The sequence below is a fragment of the Aphelocoma coerulescens genome, chromosome 7 (assembly GCF_041296385.1).
Source record: "Aphelocoma coerulescens isolate FSJ_1873_10779 chromosome 7, UR_Acoe_1.0, whole genome shotgun sequence".
Classification (NCBI taxonomy): Eukaryota; Metazoa; Chordata; class Aves; order Passeriformes; family Corvidae; genus Aphelocoma; species Aphelocoma coerulescens.
Genome location: NC_091021.1, coordinates 19,136,140 through 19,158,395, shown reverse-complemented (window position 1 = coordinate 19,158,395; position 22,256 = coordinate 19,136,140). Strand labels below are relative to the sequence as shown.

The window sequence follows — 22,256 nt, the reverse complement described above, 5'->3', positions numbered from 1 at the left end:
TCTCTGTGTCACAGCAAATCGCCGTTCCTCGCGGGGATGAGTGGACTCGGTTTGGCCGAACGCTGGCAGAAATCAACGCCAACAGAGCTGATGCGGAAGAGGAGGCTGCGACACGCATCCCAGCATAGAGCCTTCCAAACAGGCTGCTGGCCTACACCTGGGAGTGACTGGGTGCAGATCCTAGTGTCAGTTCATGTGTCAGTTCTAATCTTAGCTTAAGGGAGGAATATATGGATTCAACAATGGACTTTGAAACGTATTAAGATCAGTGGAAATCAGATCCTGCATTGTTATGTTTTATATATAAATTACAAGCACATTCTTGGATTTGTGTAACTTTTAATACAGTTAACGTTGACTTTGCAAGGATCTTCTTTTGCTGAGACACTAACCTGGTATAAATTTGCTACTTGGCTTCTGTAAAGTCCAGTTTGAAACAATATCTTTCTGAAAAGTTCTGCTCCCAAAATTTTCTTTATTACAGACTAACCTTCATTAGGTAGTAAATCTCTGAAGCATTCTTTAATTTGAACTCTTCAAATTACCCATGATATGCATGCATATGTTCCAAGTTTCATTGTTTATATATAGATAAGCCTCAGACTCTGGTAGTGGGTAATATATGTGAATAAAAATTTGTCTGTAGTTACAAACTTACTTGATAATCAGACCTGAATTAATGAAATACATATTTAATACCAATTTCCTTTTGTTGAATTGGTGCATTAAAAGGTGAGACTGATTCATAAATAAATATTATACGAGCACTTGTCAGCTGCCCTGACCTCTAATCTGTGTCCCTGCAGTAAAGTTTCTGGGAGCTGTTATTACTACACACATCACAGGGTTGTTTTCTACTCCCAACCACCCCTTGCTGCCATGGCAGTTTGGTCAATAGCAAAAAGGTTCCTATTATCAATTGTTTTTTTTCCAAAGGATAAGGAACTAGATTTTGACTTAATTTCTATAGTATGATGATTTGCATTCTGTTAACTACAGACGTGCTACTAATTTTCTGTACTAAGGTAAAGATTTTTATGATTATTATTATTGATTTTTAACATTTTTATTGAAACAAAACTTCTTAATGGCTTGAAACAGAACAGTTGGAATTTCTGTTAACGGTTACTTGTTTTTCTTTCTTAGCATATTATAAAGTTTTCTATCACGACTGGTTGCAGGGGGGCTGTTGCTTTTGGTTTTTTTAAAATAAATACTGTGAGTTGCACTAGTTAGGCACTAAATCAGTTTTGTAGCCTTTAACTTAGGACTCTATGTTTATTCTTAGTCTTTTACAAGCTTACCATTTTGCCAGCAGAGCTGGTTTTATATGCTTAAAAATAGGAAATAGGTTTATATTCCTTAATCAGTTTTGTGTCCAGTATTGTCATTGTTTCTTCATTGTTTAACTTTTCTGTTTTGTGTTTTTTCCTGTTTCTCCTTGTCTGAATGCTGTTATGAGCAGCTTACAGAGACACAGCAGTAACAGCAGTTCTCTCTTCAGAAAGTTTTCTTTTTTGGTGGGTCTGGAAGTGAAATGTGTTTAGGCTTCCCATTAGTGTTGGCATTTCAAGGGTATGTCCCCCTCCTTTTTCAATGCAGTCATGCTGCTTGGTTTGCAACATTTACCGTGTGTGATCTCCTCAACCCTACAACAGCAGCTCTGTTCAATTAAGCATGTGAACTGTGTAAGAGCAGGCACATCATGAGATGGTTTGTACCTTTAGGCACAGGAAATCTTAACAAGCAGAAGGTCTCTTGGTTTTGATGGTTTTGGCGGGAGGGGGCACATGGGTTTTTGGTTGCTTGTTCTTGTGGGGTTTTTTACTGAGATTTCTTCTCATTGAATAATGCATTTCCCTCACACTTTTATTTTCAGAAGTCCGGTAGATAAGGCTTTCTTTCAATGCCTTGGATACATGCAGGTCATATGGCATTAGTTTTGTGTCATTTCAACCTTCTAATAATTTTCAATTATTAAATTTAGTACTACTCTGTCTTTATTCCTGCTTGTGGTCCTCCCTCACAAATAGCTGAGTACAGATTAAAAATGCTGTAAAAGCCATACCTGCAACGATGAGACCAAAAGTGATGCTAGATGCTGTAAATGATCATTCTGGGAGCCAAACTGTCCAGTTTTGGAGCTGTAAGAAATACAAATGCTGTTGTGCATTGTGAAGTCTCCTAAGGCCTTGATCAAGTCAGTCAACAAGCTGTGACTAAGATTAAATGCCAGTGGGTACCCACCATTTTTGTCTGTTTAGAAAAGTGCAGGACAAAATACATAGATACAGGAGAGAGTTCCTGTGCAGCCTGTCTCTATCCAGAAAACAGTACAGAACAAGAAATTCCTTCAACACAACAAATAAAGAAGGAAGCCTTCGAATGGGATTATCTATAGTCACATTGGAGAATAGTGATCAGACTCCCAAGGTCAATGTATTGTAACCTGTGGCTCACTAAATATTATTCAGCACCAAAGTAATTATCTTTCTTAGAGGCTAGAGCTGAAGGACTGCTGGTCTGTGTAGTGTTAAGAAGCCATAAACTGATTTATCCCTGAAGGGCCTGCTGTCACCTAAGTAAGAAAACAGAACCTGAAATTAGTTTATACCACTTGGACATGCTCTAGTCCAGGATGTTTAACCCTGTAAGAACCATGTAAAACTTCAGTAAGCAAGGCTGGAAACCCACCCATCTCATCTCTGGCTGGATGGACAGTGTAACTAATTTTGCTCCAAACAGGAGAAATCTAGACTGCCCTATTTCCTCGGACATTCTTGCATTTAAATATTATACCAGGGAAACTTTTGGCAGATATTAAGCCAGAAATAGTTCAAGCTTTCACTTTCTCTTTTACTTCCACTCACCTGTAAATGTAAATGTAAACAATCAGTTTGGTGTATTAAAATAATACAAATATAAGTAGGTTTTTTCCCCCACAGCATAACCTAATCTCATAGTAAAACAATCTAGAAATAAAGAGAATGCTTTCAATTTTTTATAACAAGTTTTCTATTCAGGAAAAAAAGGCATGCTGAGTAATAAACCCTATAAAAATTCTTGATTTGCCAGTAACTGGCAAATCTCTCACTGTGTTTTAAATATGCTACTGTAGAAGTAATATCTATTACACATTTAGTATTGCCTGTATTTTGAGAGAATTCCTTGTCATAAAGTAGTGCTGCAAAATAAAATACTGCATGTGCTCATCTAATTACTGTGTTCTCTAACACTTATGAGCCAGCACAGTGCATTTTAATTCCTTTGCTGTTACTAGAGGGAAAGGCATTCCTGCAGAGGCTCTGTCCTGTCCATTCATTAAATGGTGCATCTGACCTTTATGTTTACTCTGTGGAGGGAAAAACAATCATGCTGGACAACTTCCCATAAATTCAAAGAAGCGAACTGACACAAGTGTTTTTAAACATTTTATTGTCACGATTGTTAACAAAACACCTTCAAAACATCTGTACATTTCAAACTATTTTGAACTGCACTACCCATTATATAAATGTATGTGTATAGATGCCCTGATGTCTCTGTACAAAGATGTACAATATGTACAGTAACATTAAATGCAAGCTGTGCAAGGCAAAGTCTAGGCTACAGCTTCATGCCGCTGGTTAAAACAAGGCAGAGAACCACAGCTTCAATCAGTTCCTTGTGTGTAAATAAATAAATGCAGGTATGTATGAATATTTGAAAGGAGCAATTAGATTTGCAAGCTCAGTTCAGCTAGAACACATGCAGCTGACTGGAAAAAATACAGCAGTACTCTTGTGAACTCTTTTCACTGCATCACGTTGTTCAGTTGAAACTTCTTTTCAGGATTCAGCTGTGTGCTTGAGCTGAGGTGGTGGCAGGAGCTCGAAACTTTGGAAGATATAAACCAAATTTATTTTCTATACCAGCAAACGTAGCTGTAGCAAGTCTGTATCCGCCTATATGTGCAGGATTAACAGGAGGAAGATCTGAAATTCGAGTTTTTGGGGTAGATTCTGATCCAGTGGGTTTGCTGTTCGAATGAAGAAAAAAGGTCTTTTTGTTAGTCTAGATTACATAAGGAAGGACTTTAAATAGACTTATTCAGGCTTAAATACTTAATTCTTTTGTCTGAATATGGAAGACTTAACTTAAAGCTGACCTTAAATAATTGATGCCTATGGTGAAGTGAACGAGGTTTAATTTTAAATCAAACCCAAAACTGAAGTTACATTTTTCTGACACTTCCATAAATTCTTTTAACTTCCAGTGTCACGAAGAAAATGGACAAAACTATGTTGCTACAATGGAAATACAAATTAGTGTATTGAAATAAAGAGCCATTTCCTATTTATCTCCTCATCTGTTTACAAGCGGCATGCAAGTTTCCCTCAATTATGTAAGGATATATAATTGAGGGGATTTTTTACATGCTGCAATTTTAAGTATAGGTGCTCTAAGTCAACAAGCTTTAATGGGTCCCATGCATGAAAAAGTCAGGGTTTTTTTCTTTGAACTTGGCAGTTGTTTCGTGCAAGCTAAATAGCAAATACTTGACTTACAGGCCTCCAAAATCAACATAAAACCATCTCTGCAGAAGTTCGTAAGTGACCAAAGTAACACCAAACTGGGGTGAAGATCTGAACACACGAGCTGTTAAACATTACAAATCACAGTGTTAAACAAATAAAACAATTCCTCAGGAGAGAAGCTAAACATTTTTAACAAGGTGTTATGTTTTTCACCATCACACCTTGTAAATACTGCTCTGAGTCCTTAACAAAGCAAGTGCTGATTTGCAGATTTGGGGTCAGCCTTAATAATTTTTTTCTCACCTCCAGCTCCCTTCCACAAAGCCGAAGGGCCTTCTTCCATTAGAATCTTTCTGAAGCAGTCAATAACTCCACTGTATGTTGTCTGACCAGCGCGAGCTGCCACTTGCAGTCTTGTCTTGATGACATCAGCAGGGGTTACCAAAGAAGCAGCAGGCACACCTTTTAGAAGAAAACCACATTTAATTTGCACAAAGGATCTTGTAAAAGATGAAACACAACTGAAAAATACAAGTGCAAACTTTCATATTTTTTACAAAGGCTAGACATTACAAAAAAAGCAGGTTTTTACTCTTGATGGTCATATAAACTGTCGTGCCTGATATAATCATTTTGACTTTCCTCTAAATTTAAAGGCTGTAACTGATAGTAAAGAAAACTATCAAAAACCATTCTCAACATCTTCTAGTGGTCTGGCAGTAGCAGTAGTTTGAAACAAGATAAAATTGGCTATATATGTCATATATAAAAATTAGTTGTACAAATTTACTGTATTTTTTTTATACTCTACGACATATTTTGCAAATTACATAGATGACTGATTTGGGAATTTAATCCTATGCATCCATTTTTTAAAGGTGTTGATGAGAAAAACTACTCCTTAAAACCCTATTCTACAGAAATAATGTCTATACTGCTGTTGGGACTGTTCTGTAGGAGAATAGATGCTGCTTACTTCAGCAGGCAAGCCATATAAAGACTGAGGGACAATGAAGGTGTTTTACAAGTCTGCTTAGTATCAACAGTGTGACATTAGCCAACAGTGATGGAAGAACAAATCTCCACTTCTAAGGCACCACTCTCGGCTTTCTAGTCAAAGGAAAGGAGAAAGTTTTCAGAAATTTACTCCACAGTACATAACTGTGTTATCTGAGACATTTCTGAATACTTCTGCATACTGTAAAAACTTCATCCCCTTAAAAAGAGGAGCCATCATCTGACTTAAAATTATGAAATTAATTTTGACTTCTGCTAAACTTTTACAATTGGTTAATACTGAATTAAAAATTTTAACAAGTCACTCACTGACTTGCACAGGTGATGATAAACTCTGAAGTCTCACTGACCGATTCAGGAGGTTTTAAAGGCAAACAGAAGCACTGTGATTAAGCCTGCAAGCATACACAAATAGCAATCATATGCAGATTTTCCTTCCAGGCAGATCCCTTCAGACTGTATTCTTGCCTGCTGCACACGCATAACAGGAATTCAGTGAGCAACTGAGAATTTGAAATTTGCAATTCAGAGAGGCAGATTCCTGTACATGCTAGAAAACTAGGCCTATGAGATTTACACACATTTTTAACAGGGTTCATCACTTAGTATGGGCAACACAAACACTAATGAAACAAAGAGAAGGTGTGAAGTTTGCAGTCTAAAATGTCTTATAGGAGATACAAGTTAATAATATTTTTTAAATTATATAGTTTTGTATGAGTATAATAAGCTAAATAGTTTTCCATTTCTGGCAGTTCTCCAATACTAAAGAATAAACAGGGCTACAAATCTATTGGATTTTTCCGAGGTGGTCTCCCTTCTCTCTGGCACAAGGAACACACCAACTGGCACAGAGCAGGTGCAGCCAAGCTCTGTATCAAGTCCGATACAGGGAACTGCTATTTGCACACAGGCACTCATGACTGATGTATATCTATAGTTATGTCTTACAACTGTAACAAGGGGCAAAGTATCTTGCTCAGCCCAGTGGTGTTTGTGAACTGCAGATTCTGACACTGAATCATTCACGGTTGAGAAGCTGCGTGCAGATACCTGGTTTTCATCTGCTGAGCTCATCCTTGGCAGTGCAGAATCTGACCCTCTCTATCTGCATGCTAAAATATCCACCACTATAGTTCCTACATCTAGTATTTCTATACCCCTTGCCATTTAGCAAAAAAAACTTTTTATCACAGCTGCATATTGTCTTTATACTAAACTTGTTTGAGAAGCTGTAAAATATTTTAAGTGTCAGAGTATGGTACTCCAGCTTCTTTACAAACTAATGGTCTATTTTCAGCAATTACATTTGAGCAAAGTTTCCTTTCAGTTATTCCGGAATCCAAACCTGGGTAAGTCATTTTCTTCTTAGCTCTTATGATCTCTCATTTTATGTTCATCAAAGATTCAAATTAGCCTTCAACTCTGAGAGCTCAGTAACAAGTAAAACCCCATTGAGACAGACAGATCAAATTTGACTACAAGTTGCTGAGCTGCATTACGCTGTTTATCCACATTATGCAAATGTAATTAGCTCTCATCAAAATTACATCGCCTCCCACTAAGGATAACAGTGATCAAATTTAGATTAAATCAGATACAATGGTACAGTACCCTTCCTTTATATGGGGCTACTAAATGAATATTAAATATTATTCACTAAAAGAAGAAAAAAAACTACTTTTAGGAAACATTCTGCAGAATTACCTGCAATGGCTCCAGCTGCAAGTAGATTAAGCCCTCCCACATGGCCACTTTCATCAGCAAACATCATTTTACTATGAGCATAAACTGGAAAGTAGATTGCAGAAAAGGGAATGTCTCTGAGGAAACATGCTTTGGCACCCTGACACAGAGAAAAGAGACAAAATGCAAATAAATTCTGTAAATAAGGCTAAAATTGGTATCCAGCAAGCAACCTGAGCCCTGAAAGTACAAACTCATTTGATATATCACGTAAATAACACAGAAGATAAAATGTCTCAGGAAACAGACAACACAGGGCACTTGCAAATAAGAATAAAGCACATCTAAACTGTCTGGAATACACAAGATTCAAGGTACATGTCTAATTTTGGTAAATTATACACAACATCAATCCTGACATCGGTACTTAGGATAAATACTTCTTACACACTATGTGTCCAAAGGCAATGAAGGAAGTGGCAAAGATGAGTCCTTATTTTGAAAACCAGGGAAGCAGCAAGACAAGTCCCTGCAGGCCATTTTTTCCACCAAACACAAAGGTACTACTAAAATACCAGTGAGCACTGTAAGACCTCACATTGATCATCATCTGGTTGACCAAAGAAGCTGCACTGAAGGTTAGCAAAAAAAAAAAAAAAAAAAAAAAAGCTGCAGATTCGGTGCAGTTTAATAAGAAAATACAGTGGTCACAAATCTCATCTACCAAATTCAAAACAAAAGCTTCAGCTCTAAAAGTAAATGTGCACATGTCTATAGTATTATTGCAGGTCTATGGGCAAATCACATAAAGCAATGTTTTGTAAGTGCACAGCTCATACAGCTGCTGAATTTACGTATTACCCTTGCACTGGCAGAAGATACAGGAAGAAACACTCTTCTTGTTTAAGGAAACTAATAGCTTCTGCTCCATTACACCTGATCTGTAATGATGGCAGTAAGTATACCTGCAGGGAAGGAATCTGTTGACTGGCATTCTGCTGAAGTACCATACAGAACGGGCTTTTTTCAGTGGAATCTATTGACAAATCCCACCACTTCTTAAAAATCTGAATCCTACAAAACTTTACTACTGTTTCACTGCCATCAAATTATTAAGACAAAGAGAATATCCTGCCGCAAAGATAACAATAGAGATACAGAGATTCAAAATAAATATAAGAACGCACAGGGAAAGCAAAAGAAACTTTTCACAAAACCCCACCAAATGAAATGAACAGTGCCAGAAGCCAGGAGGTCTGCAATACAGGACTCCCTGTAGCTTGGCATATAAGCCCAAAGGATAGAATGGGGGAGTATTTTTTTGTATCCCACTGCCATTAATATAGAAGGGAGTTTTCCTCAGTTTTCCACTGTGGGGCTGGCCCTGCAGGAAGAGATTGGTTTTAAATTCAAAAGATGTCTTTGTTTTTAACAGTTTTTGTTTGAACAATAGAGAAGTTTAGCATAAAATGATGAAGGCACTCAAAGCAGAAGTACGTACCTTATAAAGACCAAGAAAGCCTAAATCTTTTATCACAGAGAGGGCACTGACTCTGGGTCCTGTAGTAATTTCTCCTGCTACCTGCAACCGAATCTTTACAATCTCCAGAGGATTGGTGAAGATGACCTGGGAAGCTCCTGCCTGCAAACCCAAGAAAAAAGAAAGTAAATTGCATTACTAGAGCATGTGGTGATATATTGACTTTGCAAGTTGATGAGTGCCTTTACTTCTCACTGCATTAGCTGATATTCTCATGTAAAAATATATGAGAGAGCTTTAATAAAGCACCTGTCTGGAAGTTAAAAGCCCCAGATGAGAAATCATAGGTTTGCAAATATAGATTTTTACATTTATATTTTTATAGTCCCCTGAGGTGAATTAATTCAGTTTGTCTCTACTTTTCTCCTTGACATTGCTTTCTAGAAGTCATGGCTGTGTTTAAAAGTCTATCAGATATTACAGGAAATACTAAACTATAATAAACATTAGACTTGTGCTACGAGAGCATCAAATACACATAAAGACCTTATGTTTATTCAATAATAATCCATCACCAATGTGTAGACATGTTATTTGCATTTGGAAGTGATGCTGTTTAAAAGGTAAATTTGCATTTTACAGTGTAATTTTAAATTATTAGAAAAAGTGTTTGGAGTTTTGTTTAGCAGTCTGTAATAGTCCTAAGTGGAAACAAAATATAAAATTCAAATAGGAAGACTAACATTTCAAAATACGATACTAGACAGAAACAGGAGTCATATCTTTGCACTGAGCGTGACAGATTTTACTTGCAGGAAATACTCTCTTGGCAGTGTTGAAGGACCACCTTGCAAACTTCCCAGCAGCAGTATTGTAAAGCAGCTTCTGATTCTGCACTTTAATCAAAGACTTTCAAAGAACTGCATCTCAGGTTTGAGAGAGATTCAACCCGACAGTTCAGTTTCAGAGTTTTTAAACCTGTTTAAAATGACATGTTTAGGTTTCTCCCCGGTTTGCTGCAGGTACTACCATTCACTTCTGAAGAAGTGTGTGGTTCATCACAAACCAGTTATATTTTACTAAGCTTGTTATCCTCCCCTCTTCCAAAGCCACCTTTTTTCATTTAAGAATTAAACCCACTTCCTTAAAATTTGTGGCATATAACCACTTGAATACAGCCAACTTTAAAAAGGATTTCTTGCACAATATAAAAGCTCCTCTTAATTCTGATCCATTCCTCCAACCCATCAAATTTTAGTAAAGTAAATAAATGCAGAACATCTGCAATTAAAACATTTTACCACTTCTACATTTCCCAGGCAATAAACCCTTTTTGTGATGCTGGGGGTTTGGGAGGGGGGTGTGCATACAGGGGTGTGGTGAAGTAAACCCAACAGTCTGATATTGCACCTCCTGGAGAGCCTACATGGTGTTCTCTGCTAACTGATTCACAACTAATGAACACCAACCCTTTCTGCCTATAGCACCATCTTTTCACTCCAGCAGCAGGCAGAATAAATTTGAGATTAGCCCTGATGCACAGTTTAGAAGTTGCCAATCTGCATTATTCTAGCCTAGAGACAAAAGAGCATTGCAAACCTCATCAGCTCTTACTGAGAATGGCCCAGCACTTCAGCAGTACCTAGGGGCTGGGAGCAAGAAGCATCAATGCCTCCGCTGACCAAGCATCCCATACTTCACTGAGCCTTTACTAAGCACTGACAGCCTTTTATTGCGAGCCCCATTTATAACTTCACTCAATATTGACACTTAAAATCATCACTGCACCAGCTTTACTTAAGCACCTTGACCCAAACAGTGGGAGATCCACCACTGCTTTTGATTAACTATCTCCACTACAGTAATTGCTGTCTTTAACAATTCCTACTCAAATAATCAGTCCATACAGTCATTCTTAATTTTATTCCCTCACTTCTTCACCTCTCCTAAAGCAAATCAAAACCTACATTTTTGTGGACATTTGTTGCAAGCATCGGGAAGATCACCAGAACTCCCAGACCAGCCAAAGTGATTCCCATCTTTTCTGTTCCTTGGACTTACTGCATTGTTTACTCAGTTATCTGACACCACTCATGTCCAAAGGCATTCTTCAGACTCCCTTCTCATCTTTTCCAGTTCACACACACCTATGCATGCAAGATGAAATGGCTGTCTTGCTAGGCAAAGTTCCAGTCTAAATATAAAAGTTGCATCTGGCAAGTTCTGTTAAATAACTAATTTTTTTTGTTCACATTGCATTAAGTATAAAACCAATTTCAAATGTTTAGCATTTCCCTGTATCATTTTAAAAAATAATTTTGGTAGATAAAATGTTGAGCAGTGTGTTCTGGCTACATAATACAATGGACCACACAAAAAAATTCAAGTAACTTTAAATTGCAACACTAAGCTAGAAATTCACTCCTTCTAGACAATTACCAGCTACTTGCCTATTAAATATGTATTATTTGTTTACATGTATATGTGAAATTCCATTTTTTATTTTAATGTTAAAAATTAGTACATCCTGCAGAGCAGCCAAAATAACTCTTCCTATTTGCTTAACACCTACCACAGAAACACAAATAGGCCAATTTGTAAACATTTCTATTTTCTGCCCTGAATTCAATCTTCCTGCAATTAACATTTTCCTCTCCTAGGTGCACAGCTGCCTACCTTTCTGTTAAAATCAGCCATAGCCCTCTTCTGATATAGAAAGTAAAAGACTCCGAACACAAAACATTTTAATAATTCAGTAGCAACACTAATTAGACATACAATGTTACAAATTCTATATAGTTAACATAGAATTATGTATTCCAACAGTATTAGAGTATGATTTGGTGATCCGGTTGAGAAAAATAAAACACAGAAAACTCTATGCTTATCAGTAGAAAACCCCCTGAAAAGCTCTTTAATTACGTCAACACTTTCAGTATTTACAGTGTTGACAGACTTCTCAACAGGCAGATTTCTCAAAAAGAGCTGTAACCACCTAGATACCCAATTAAATACTCCCTGTTAGCAATATGTCCTTCTATCCAAGTCTTGACTTACGCTGTTTTACTTGGAGCTTGGCAAACTTTTCTGCCCAGCAGTGATTTGATTCACACGAAGAGGAGCGCTGCATTCAGTGGAGTGGCACAAATGAGTTAGGTCCCTCAACAGATCACAAGTACAGACAGGACAAGCATTGACTTCAATACAGAACATGTAACACAAGAAAACTCACTTTTTCACTGTGTAGTTTTAAAGAATGATTGCAACGGTTGTTTTTAGTTTGTCAGTGTTTTCTATTTAAGTAAAAGATAGCCTGTCTATCTGACAAAGAATGTGTGAGGCAGAGGAGAGTGCTGCCTTGGGGAGCAGAAGAGCACTCCACAGAAAAGGATGCAGAGGAGAATGACACAAAAGATCTCCAAATAAAAATGAACTGGAAGCATGTAGGTTTGCAGTACAAATCTCCATGCTCCTGTGCAAATCATTAGCAATCAGCATCATTCTTTTTCAAAGTCTCTTACTTCAGCTGTCAGCTATGTATGTTAAATACACGTGCACACGTATATGCACACAGAGGTATACATTGCAGTCCTTGAATTGCTTTTGGAGATGGTGCAGTAAATCTAGATTTCTCTCCCATAAAAACCTCTCTTCACACATAAATTGCAACAGACACTTTAAAAAAGGTTGACAAATTTGTTTCTGAATGGAGGTTATTCATACACATCAAAAATACCAGTAATAAAAGCTTCTACTTAACCTTAATGTCATGTAAAATAACTCTACAAGGAGCAAATAAAGGAACTAAATCTGACAGCAAAGGTTATGAGAGAAAAGATGTAGTTTGAGATCCCACAGCAAACGCCCCATGACATGCCAAAGGCTGAAGGAAATACACAAATGACCCTGCAACATGAGACCTCTTGCCCTTTCCAATTCCACCCGAGAGGCATATGCTCCAAAGGGGAGAGGCCTATTTCAAGACCTTCCTTCCTTCCTTTTTGAAACCACCACATCCTGGACCACAACTATGTCCCATAGAAGCAACTAAAATAAGATGTTACTTAAAACAGTCTTGTTTAAAAACATCAAAGAACTTGCACTTCTTTCTCTAGGCAAAGCTGACATTGTTCATGAACCTACAGTGTGCTTACTGTCTCTTTTATTAAACAATCCTTTTCTCCCTGATTTGAAATGTCCACAATAGAAATCAAGATAAAGTAGTAAAGTTTAATTCTGCTTCTGTATTTATCTTTTCAAAGTATAACAAAAGAAGCAGAGTATCTTCAGGGTTTTGAAGGAAAAAGCAGCCTGACATCTATAATTCTATATTTTTGTGTTTGTTAAACAAAACCATTAACATTTCACATTATTTTTTCAAAAATAAGTATTTGACACAGTCCTATTTGCCTGATAAACCCATATACATTTTTGTGTGTATGTATGTATATATACATAAACATGTATGAAAATTATTTTTCACAAGTATATGAAAAATATTTAGACTAAATGTTAGATTTAATGTTTATGAAAGCTTCAAGATCTATGGTAAGTCTGGACCCCTCTGTGAATATATGTGCAAACACAAATACACATACATACATCCCAACCTCTAATTATCAACAGATGCATTGCCTACACCTCCAAAGGTTCTCTGACCCTTTCTGCCTGGCACCCCACACTGTCCTTCTCCCTACAGCATAAAGCAAAACCATCTTTCTGTTGAAACACAATTCATCCATTCAAAATGCTAAGGACCATGCACAGGACGGGAAGAATCCATTTCTTCCTGTGAAACTCATAGGAATTACAGCCTAAAAATCACAGTATCTTTGTCTACTGTAACAGTAATCATGAATCATTCACATAGCATTAGATGTCTACTTCAACACTGCTTCCCATCTGAGAATGAGCAGCTGCCCTACAGCACCTTGCTCTTCACGATGTACTCACATGTGTCATGCGTGTAAGCTCCTCTGGGAAGCACTGTCCATATCAGGCATGCGCTCTCTGCTTCCCAGGCCTCTGTCGGGATAGAGGAAAGCATTGCCAAAGCCTCACTCAGTCTCCCTGCAACTCAAAGCTAACGGTAGCTGAAAACTTCAAAGGCAGGAATGCAGGTTAATCACTGAATTACAATGAAATGTAATTCAATTAATTACAGTAACAGTAGGGAAAGAAATTGTTTGCTCTGAACATGTGTAAATGTGGATAGTGCTGTTAATGATTAACAAACCAGCATACTTCAGGCAGGTAGGAAGACGGGATATCAGTTTCATCTATCAGGGACAAGAGCCCTTTCATTGACAGGTATGACCTGACTGCTGTAACTGAGCTGCCCCACATAGCTGCTCTGCAGTTTTCAAATACAGCTACAGCTTGAGAGCAGCTGGGAGTATTTGGGCTCTGAGACCAGACCCTACACTTCCCAGTGACATTTGCATTGCCCAGCAGCCAGCAGGTAGGTTTAAAGGAGCACAGGGCACGGGCTGCCTGCGGGAGGTCCCTGCCCTGCAGTAAGGAAGGAAAGACAACAGACAGGCAGCTAACCATATAAACAGGCACTGCCTGGGCGGAAGTCTTTGTTAACTGCCGTGAGAATGAAGATGTTTCCTCTTACTGGGAACCTGAGTTTACTCCATATTCTTACAGAAGGTGAGAATAACTGGAGTCTGAGAAGTAAGATTTTGGCCAAAGCGATTCAGTCTCCTGGCATTAGCATTTCTGGAGGAGGGACACGCCTGTGAGTGGCCCCCTTGCTGAACAGTACAGCACTGCTTGCAGGTACTCCAGAGCTGAGGATACTGACCATCCTACACAAGGTCTCCTGAATTACTACTGTCTTAATGTCAAAGGTTTCACCTGTTCTTATGTGTGGGTCTTAGAAGACTCTAACACCATACATAAGCTTTGATACAGCACTGCCATCCAGAGAGGAGAATTTGCCATGTCTGCTGGAACCTTTCGCAAGCTGTCTTCACTTCCTCACAAGAATTCTTTTGATTGAGCACTGTGGCATGCACAATGTGCTTTTGTATACCTTGCAAGAGGGAAGGCTTTCAAAAGCATGGAAGGTCTCTACTGTAAACTCTGTAAAATGGATGAAAATACAGCTCCATACCAGAAATTACCAAAAACTGCTTTATTCCTGTTAATGAGGAGATAGTTTAGCACTAAACACAGGTAAGTGAGGGTCAGAGACAGTAATACGTAGATCTCTGAGAACTACATGCAGGCATAATGTTATTTCTTCTGATATTATGACAAGGTGAAAAAATATGTTTTAATTTTAGCCTAGATTTATAGTGTACTATTAGCAAAATATTCAAGCGTGGAACAGTAACAAAAAGCCACAAAAAGCAAGGTACCCAAATCCTGATGCTGAAAATAATTTTGGCATATATAAAATCCAAACATTCGCATATTAACCCATCATTTTGTACTAATGGAGAGTGAAGGAAGAGAAAAAAGGAAAACTGAAAGGCAGCATCACCCAAACAGAAAGCCTTGTGTGCCCCTGCAAGGAAAAGGACTAAGCTTACTAGTGGCACTTCCTTGGATGTAACTGCTGGTTGCACCCCACAATATTTTGTAGAAAAACAGAACACAGTAACACCGAAAGCATGAAGACCAACATTATTTCCAAGCAAGTCAACATAGAAAAGAGCAGTCACAACGAGAATGAAAAGGTCTGAGGATGAAAAAAAGAAAGACTAGTATCAAATTGTTCCTGCTTTAGCCAACTGATACCTTCAGACTCAACCTTATTGGCTTGCTAACAAAGATTCTGCTACTTAGGAAGAAGTGGAATTGCTAAAATTGAACTAAGCAGCAGTAGGCAGAAAAATCTTCAACCGGTAAGATATCAGATGATCCAGATGAAGCTACCAAGAAACATCCCTCAGGTTGCTAAACTGTGACCAACACTTCTATATTTTTTTTTTAAATTCTCCCAGATTGAGCATGATTAATATTATCTTGAAAAAGGAGATGAAAATATCAGCTAAGACAGTCAGCTTGAAGGTGTTGTGTTTGGACAGACTACAAATCTGCTCATCTTCAAAAAAACATCCAAATCTCTGAAAGCTTATCCGAAGCTCAATTTATCTCCAATTTTTCCATGTTCACTACAGTAAGACAATTAAGTTCTTTTGAAAAAAGGAGTACCTAGCAGGACGTGAAAAAGCCTCTAATGTAGATTGAATTTAGTATTATATATTTCAGTACAAAATAATGCAAAATAATAAAATTCTTTAACAGATGTTTGATTTTAATTATGAATTTAAGCACAACACAAACACTAATGAATTATATTCTCTTCCAATATAAATGACCTGTATTTGCTTTCTGTGTTACGGAGCTTTCTAGAAAAAGGTTAGTCTTCTGCTAGCTACACATTAGAGCTCTTTCTCACATTTCTCAGAAAATAAACTTTGTACACTGACAGGTGAAGACTCAAGCTTGTACCAGGCTGCCAAATTCAATCAGGCAGAACTATAAGCAGCCTCCCTTCAGGGCTGTTTCTTTGAATTAAAAGTTTGCAGAGGTCAACAACCTTTCTGCCCCAGGTTTTGTTGTAAGCTGAGGAGGTTTTATACCAGCCTGTCAGCCTACTCAACTGGAAGTTATTAGTGTTCTCTGCTACAAAAGAAACCCAACTCAAGCCTTAAGCATATTATAGGGTTAACAACTGTTGGGGAATCCCACAAATGAAATTAGCCAACGTGCAAAACCAAAAGAAATCTATCATCAGTATCAATTCAAACCAATTACAGATTGCTGAAACATCAATTGAATTACAGCCCTCAGTTTCAACAAAAACATAGTTGGTTTTTTAACTGTATTTGGATGAGGGCTGTAATTATCATCTGGACTAACATAGCTACATTTTATACAAAGTCATTTAAACAGACAATTCACTCATACCTGTTACCTGAAAGGTAAGGCTATATTGTTCATGTTTTCCACATTTTCATAACAGTAAAAATTTCACATACAGCAAGTTGAAGAGTGTATTTCTTTTCCTTCTTAAAATCATCAGCAAGAAATAGATTTTCTTAAACCATTCTAGACATCTCCATCCCACCCCTGAAGGAAACTTAATCATGCCTATAACCCATTCTCAAGGAGTACCTGTATCTTCCCACACTAATAATGAACAGCAACCCAGAAGAACTTACGGAAAGGGAGAATAGGCACCCTCTTCTTTGGACTTTGTGAATAAAACCACTGCTGAAACTGAAAGTTGCAAACTGAGCCAAAACAAGTTGTTTAAGCCCATCCTTCAATGGAACTTAACTCAGAAGTATGCTAAGCTTTCCAAACAGACAAAGTACTTTTTTTAGTTCTTGCAACTCGGGGAAAAAAGAGTACTCCTGTTCAAATCGACAAAGCACACCCATTAACTGTCATTCCAACTATTCTGGACATCACTGAGAATCAATTTTTCCCAGGAATACAGGACAGATACTTACACAGCCTCCAGCAAGGACCTCTGCAGGGAGTGGAATGGAACCATCTTTCTTAGTAAATCTGTCTCTGACAAAGTCATTAACCTAATAAAGATACAATATATTACACACTATTTTAAGGTATTTTTCCTCCTTACTAATATATATCAAGTACATCTGTAGCCACATATATTAGAATGCTTGTAAGTGGTCATCTTTCACACATTTTAGGAAATAAATCCTGTGCATGTTAACAAACAAAAGGATGCCAGGGAGGAGAAAAAAAAAAAAAAAGATACGTACAGTTAGCTTAATAGCCTTTTCTGGAGCAACACCTATCAGCTGTGGTAACAAGCCTATAGAAACAAAGACATCATAAGGCAACATTATCTTCCTAATAGAAAAACTAGTATTTTATAAGTGCTGTTCAGAAATGCCTTTCTGCACAAGGGACATCCTTTGAAGTGGACAGCATTTAAGTATGGGATGCTGCTACAGCACTGCATATTCCTACAAGTACGATTTTATATTACAATTATCTGTTGAAAATTATAATGAAATGTGTGACCAGATCTGCCTTCCTCAACCAAGTCAAGCCTGATGCTGCTGCTGTACAGAAGGAAAAAAGTTTAATGACCAAACATATACCTTGGATATGTCTACCACATAAGTGTTTGTTTGACTTTTTTAGCCCCTTAGCATCATTTTCCCATAAAGCTTGCAATCACTTTTTAAAATAGGATAGTAATTGTGAGATATATACATGACTATGATAAATTATCAACTCACTTCTACTTGACTCATTAACCTGAGTTTTCTGAAGACTCGAGTCAACTAAGGGTATGAAGGATTTTCTCTTGTTCAGTTCAACATGGTAGCATGAACTTCTTTAAATCCTATTACTAGTAAGCATTTTTTATCTCACTAAAAAGAGGTATTAGTGGACAGAAACCAATTTTGGCAAGGTCCTTGCTACAGGAAAATAGCTACTATCAACATGAACTGTCATTTGAAAAACGCACATACACTTTTCTAGGAACTAATAGGTTTAAGAAAAAATCAGTAGATGGCAGTCTTAACTTCCCACAACACATTATAACAGCATCTATTATTTTTAAATCTGTTTCCTCCACAGCCATTCTGGCACATGTATAGATCATAAAACTTAAAAAGAAAGGGTTTTTTATTGGATATGGTCAAATCCCAATGTTACTCCATGGTTATGGAATATCATTTTGTCAAAAGTGTTTGCCAGTTAACTAACTAAAAACCCCACAGCAACAAAACTGTATCAATGCTGCTTTCCACTATTCATTAAATATAAAGAAATCATAGCTAAAAATGTTAAATGTTCAGAATTCCCAGAAGTACTCAGTCTGCAGAATTTTTACACTACTTCCTTAAAAGGAAGCTCAAAACAAAGGTACCTTCATAGAAAGTGCAGCAGTTAATATATGCAGTGTAGTGTTTTCTTCCAACATAGTACTTTCTGTGCGATTTACAGACTTACTATGCTGAGGAAAGGTAGTTATTAAATACAAAGAAAGGTTGACAGGAACAAAAAGAAATGGTGCCCTCCCAGCCTGAATTTCTGATCTACCATGAAAAGACAATCAGGTCCTGCAATGCCTACACTTAAAAAAGCCAAAACCACCAGACAGAACACCACAAGACAATCGCCCCACTCCCTTTACGTAGCTGAACTCACTGGGCACACACATTCGGTGTGCCAGAGAACCTGGGACTCTGCATGGTCTAGTGAGGGACCTGAGAAGAAACTTCATTAGCTCTGAAGTTGGATGTCAAGACTCAAAAGAGTCTTTTTCTTGACCAAAAATTGTAAGTTTTTATCTAGAATTATAACATTTCCAGTTTGTGTTCAGTTCTATTTTTTAAACTGCAGTAAACAATTATATTGTACCATTATATTATGGTATAGATGCACTTATATTACAATACAATTAGCATAATCCAGCTCAGGAATGTAAGAAGCCAGTAACAGACCCACAGCCAACTCCATAAGTGTTTCTGCTGTTTAGTTTAACATACTTCCAACAGACCATCCAAATCTCTGAGTCCAAATCTTAGTAACATGCTGACCATTAACTGTAACATTTTCAAAACAACTACATGAACTTCTTATCCTAAGCAATCTTATAGACAATTATTAAACAGGCTATTAAAAAGTTTAGCAAACTGACATTCTTTCAAACAAGAACTTTTTTTTCAAGTGTAAAACACTGCTTTTAACTCATCAATGGAATCATCCTTGATTTCAAAGTGTTTGTGAAAGGTCAGAAAACAAAAATAAAATAACAAATTATTTTAGATGCTGCTGTGCAAAAATGGGGCAGAGAGGGCAAGAGAAAGAAAACAGTACTGTAGAACAGCACTGAAGAATCAGCCTCACAGATGTAACTCAAGGAGTATTTGCTTTTGTGAAAGATTTAGCATCCAAAAAAGAAAATAATTTACCAGTAAGACATAATTTACACAGACTACAGCTATTTCATCAACTTTGCACCAACATGTTCCTTCCCTTACTTACTTTCATAGCAAAATCCTGCAAGACTACAAAACACTCTTTAGCCAGAACCCACAGACTTTCACAGGCAAAAACTTCTTAGATACTGTCCATAAAGGACACTGTCCAGTGTCTTCACTGACAGAAAACATCACAAAGCAGAACAAAATGCTGTAGCCATCACATAAGTGAGTGACTTTGCTGCAGCTAAAGAAACAGGTGTGCCAATTAATAAATACTTTGTTCATCCTTATGATAATGGCGAACTTCATAAAGTTATGTGAAATTACAATTAAAAATAGAGAATTCAACTAAGTATCTATTTCAGTATCTACAGGGTAAGCATTTACCCTGTATGTAAGTCACCAATGTGATTAAAACTCTTTCAGAATCTTCTAAGATAAAACAAGATATGATAGCTTTCAGCCTAACTGATAAAAAGCTGAATTCTTAATCTGTATCTTAGAGTTTTGTTCTTTAAATTACAGTTTTCTGAGTTCCACTGGTGATATTTTAAAGTAAAATAGAGCAACATAATTCAACAGCAGAATGCAACTTCTGTTCACCAGAAAAAATTATAAAACAAGTCCCACTACCTGCAAAAGTATGAGGCATATGATCTGGCATCCAGCTTACAGATACATTTCAAAATTACTGTCTTTTGTCTCTTAACAAAATATATTTGCTGTAAAATGAATCTTTATTCTTCAGATGCTAATCTGCTCCTGATGTCTGATCCCAGCCAAAAGTTGCAATCCTTACTTTGTGAGGTTACAATTATGTCCTCAACACTTACAGCCCAAAAATTAGGTCTTTAAACAACTTAAGCAGCAAGGAGCAAATCAGTAATAGCAACAAAAAAAGCCCAGTTTTTCCCAGCAATTGTTTATGATGAAGGGTGCACAATGGAAGATAAATATTGAGCTCGGAAATGAACGCAAAATTAGACATGCTATCAAGTATCCTGGTTTTCCCACAGGAAACTAGCTGTTGAGGTATTAAAATTAAAAAAGGGCAGAAAATTACTCACTTTTTTTTTTTTTTTTTTAAATTCACTTACCTCTGTAAAGACCAAAAAAGCCTTCAAAACGCAAAACCTTTTTAAAGCAGTCAAAGCTGTTTTTATACATCAACTCTCCTATGACTGAACCTGTGGAGCGCTGATTCTGCATACGAGTTTTCACCAGGTCTATGGGATATACTGCAGTAGCACCAACAGCTGTAAGAAAGCATTTGGAGTATTATTTCTGCAACATCATTGCTGGTGTAGTATATAATTATCAGGATGATTTTCTACAGCATTTATTTAAACACAAAGAATATATAAGCTGGTAAGACCTCTGATATGTTGGAAGTAAGAAAGAACATTAATGAAGGTTTAGAAAAAAAAGTCTCAAGGAGAATGAATTACATTGTTACATAAAACAAGGTGTTTAGAATGAACACCTACCTGAATTACCACTAAGGAAATTTGTTACTGGTGCAGTTTCAAAGAACTGTGGAGGGATTCTAGAACCCAAGTGATAAGGAATGAAAGGGAATATCAGAACCAAAATGGTTCCAGCATCCAATTTTACACAAGTATAACCAAAACATCCACCTTAGATGAGATCAATTAGCCTAGTAAAACAGTGTTAAATTAACCCAAACTTGAAAACAGGAAGCAGAAATATTACTCACCTCCAGCAATTGAGCCTAAAGTGAACCTGTAAGCTGACTCAGCTATTTGGAGCCAAATAGGTCTGCTTAATTCTCCAAAAGATTGCTGTGTGAGAGGAAAAAAAAAAAAAAGAAAAAAAGCTTGAAAATCTGCACAGGAAAACAAAGGCATCCGTGAATTGCTTTTACAATGTTACAGAAAGAACCTGGTAAAAACTGGTAGCTTTATGTTGAGGAGGAAGAAATAAAAATAATTACTAGATAATGTCTATTGTGCCTAATGAATGAGGCATATTTTTCAAATACTCCTTTCAGAAAATATTCCTTACATATTCTTAGTTGTGCCAAAATCAGCACAGTGGTATAACCGAAACAATGATGTTCAAGAAAAAGGAGACAGAAACTCTAAACAACTTTGCTATTTTCTATTCTGTTGCCTTTGTATTTGTAAGGCATGGAACTCCCTTCTGAGTCAAATAGAATTCAGTATCTCTAAAGGAGTTCACAGAATATCTCACAGACAGGCTCTATCAGCACAGGACATATTTTAAGATTACACACCCATTAATGCATAGCATAAACATGAGATTTCATGTCTTCAAAACAAGCAAAAAGTCAATTATTCCTAAAAGTATTCTCCACAAGACATTTTCAGGCAGTTGCTAATTTAGAGAGTAACACTGACCTCACTCCTTTCAATTACATACACTATTATAAATGTGTTAAGTGTTCTAAATAATACAGTCTGCACAGAAAGTATCTGCAGAGACTCATATTACTAAATGGCTATTTGAAACAAGGTAACTGATTCACAAGAAGTCTTCACAAACTTGCACTATAAAATATGCAAGATAGGCTGAATTTTCTTCCAAGCATAAGACCAGTAGAGAAGAATTGATATTATGCAGCATAACTTGTCTGCA

General features: G+C 37.0%; 2 protein-coding genes across 5 annotated transcripts in view; one reads left to right on the top strand and one right to left on the bottom strand.

Moving 5' to 3' along the window:
• The window catches only part of DYNC1I2 (dynein cytoplasmic 1 intermediate chain 2), a 30,645-nt gene extending 26,858 nt beyond the window's left edge, over nucleotides 1-3,787 (top strand). For all 4 annotated transcript variants that reach the window (XM_069020672.1, XM_069020670.1, XM_069020673.1 and 1 more), the window contains one exon: nucleotides 15-3,787. In XM_069020672.1, coding sequence (XP_068876773.1) covers nucleotides 15-128 — 114 coding nt within the window. In that variant the 3' untranslated portion in view covers nucleotides 129-3,787. The remainder of the gene's footprint in view (nucleotides 1-14) is intronic.
• Nucleotides 3,419-22,256, bottom strand: part of SLC25A12 (solute carrier family 25 member 12) — a 46,642-nt gene continuing 27,804 nt past the window's right edge. The window contains exons 10-18 of the mRNA XM_069020674.1: nucleotides 21,355-21,439; nucleotides 20,735-20,893; nucleotides 17,454-17,506; nucleotides 17,175-17,255; nucleotides 8,722-8,862; nucleotides 7,242-7,380; nucleotides 4,821-4,979; nucleotides 4,548-4,638; nucleotides 3,419-4,018 (exon numbers count right to left, since the gene is read on the bottom strand). Coding sequence (XP_068876775.1) covers nucleotides 3,835-4,018; nucleotides 4,548-4,638; nucleotides 4,821-4,979; nucleotides 7,242-7,380; nucleotides 8,722-8,862; nucleotides 17,175-17,255; nucleotides 17,454-17,506; nucleotides 20,735-20,893; nucleotides 21,355-21,439 — 1,092 coding nt within the window. The 3' untranslated portion in view covers nucleotides 3,419-3,834. The remainder of the gene's footprint in view (nucleotides 4,019-4,547; nucleotides 4,639-4,820; nucleotides 4,980-7,241; nucleotides 7,381-8,721; nucleotides 8,863-17,174; nucleotides 17,256-17,453; nucleotides 17,507-20,734; nucleotides 20,894-21,354; nucleotides 21,440-22,256) is intronic.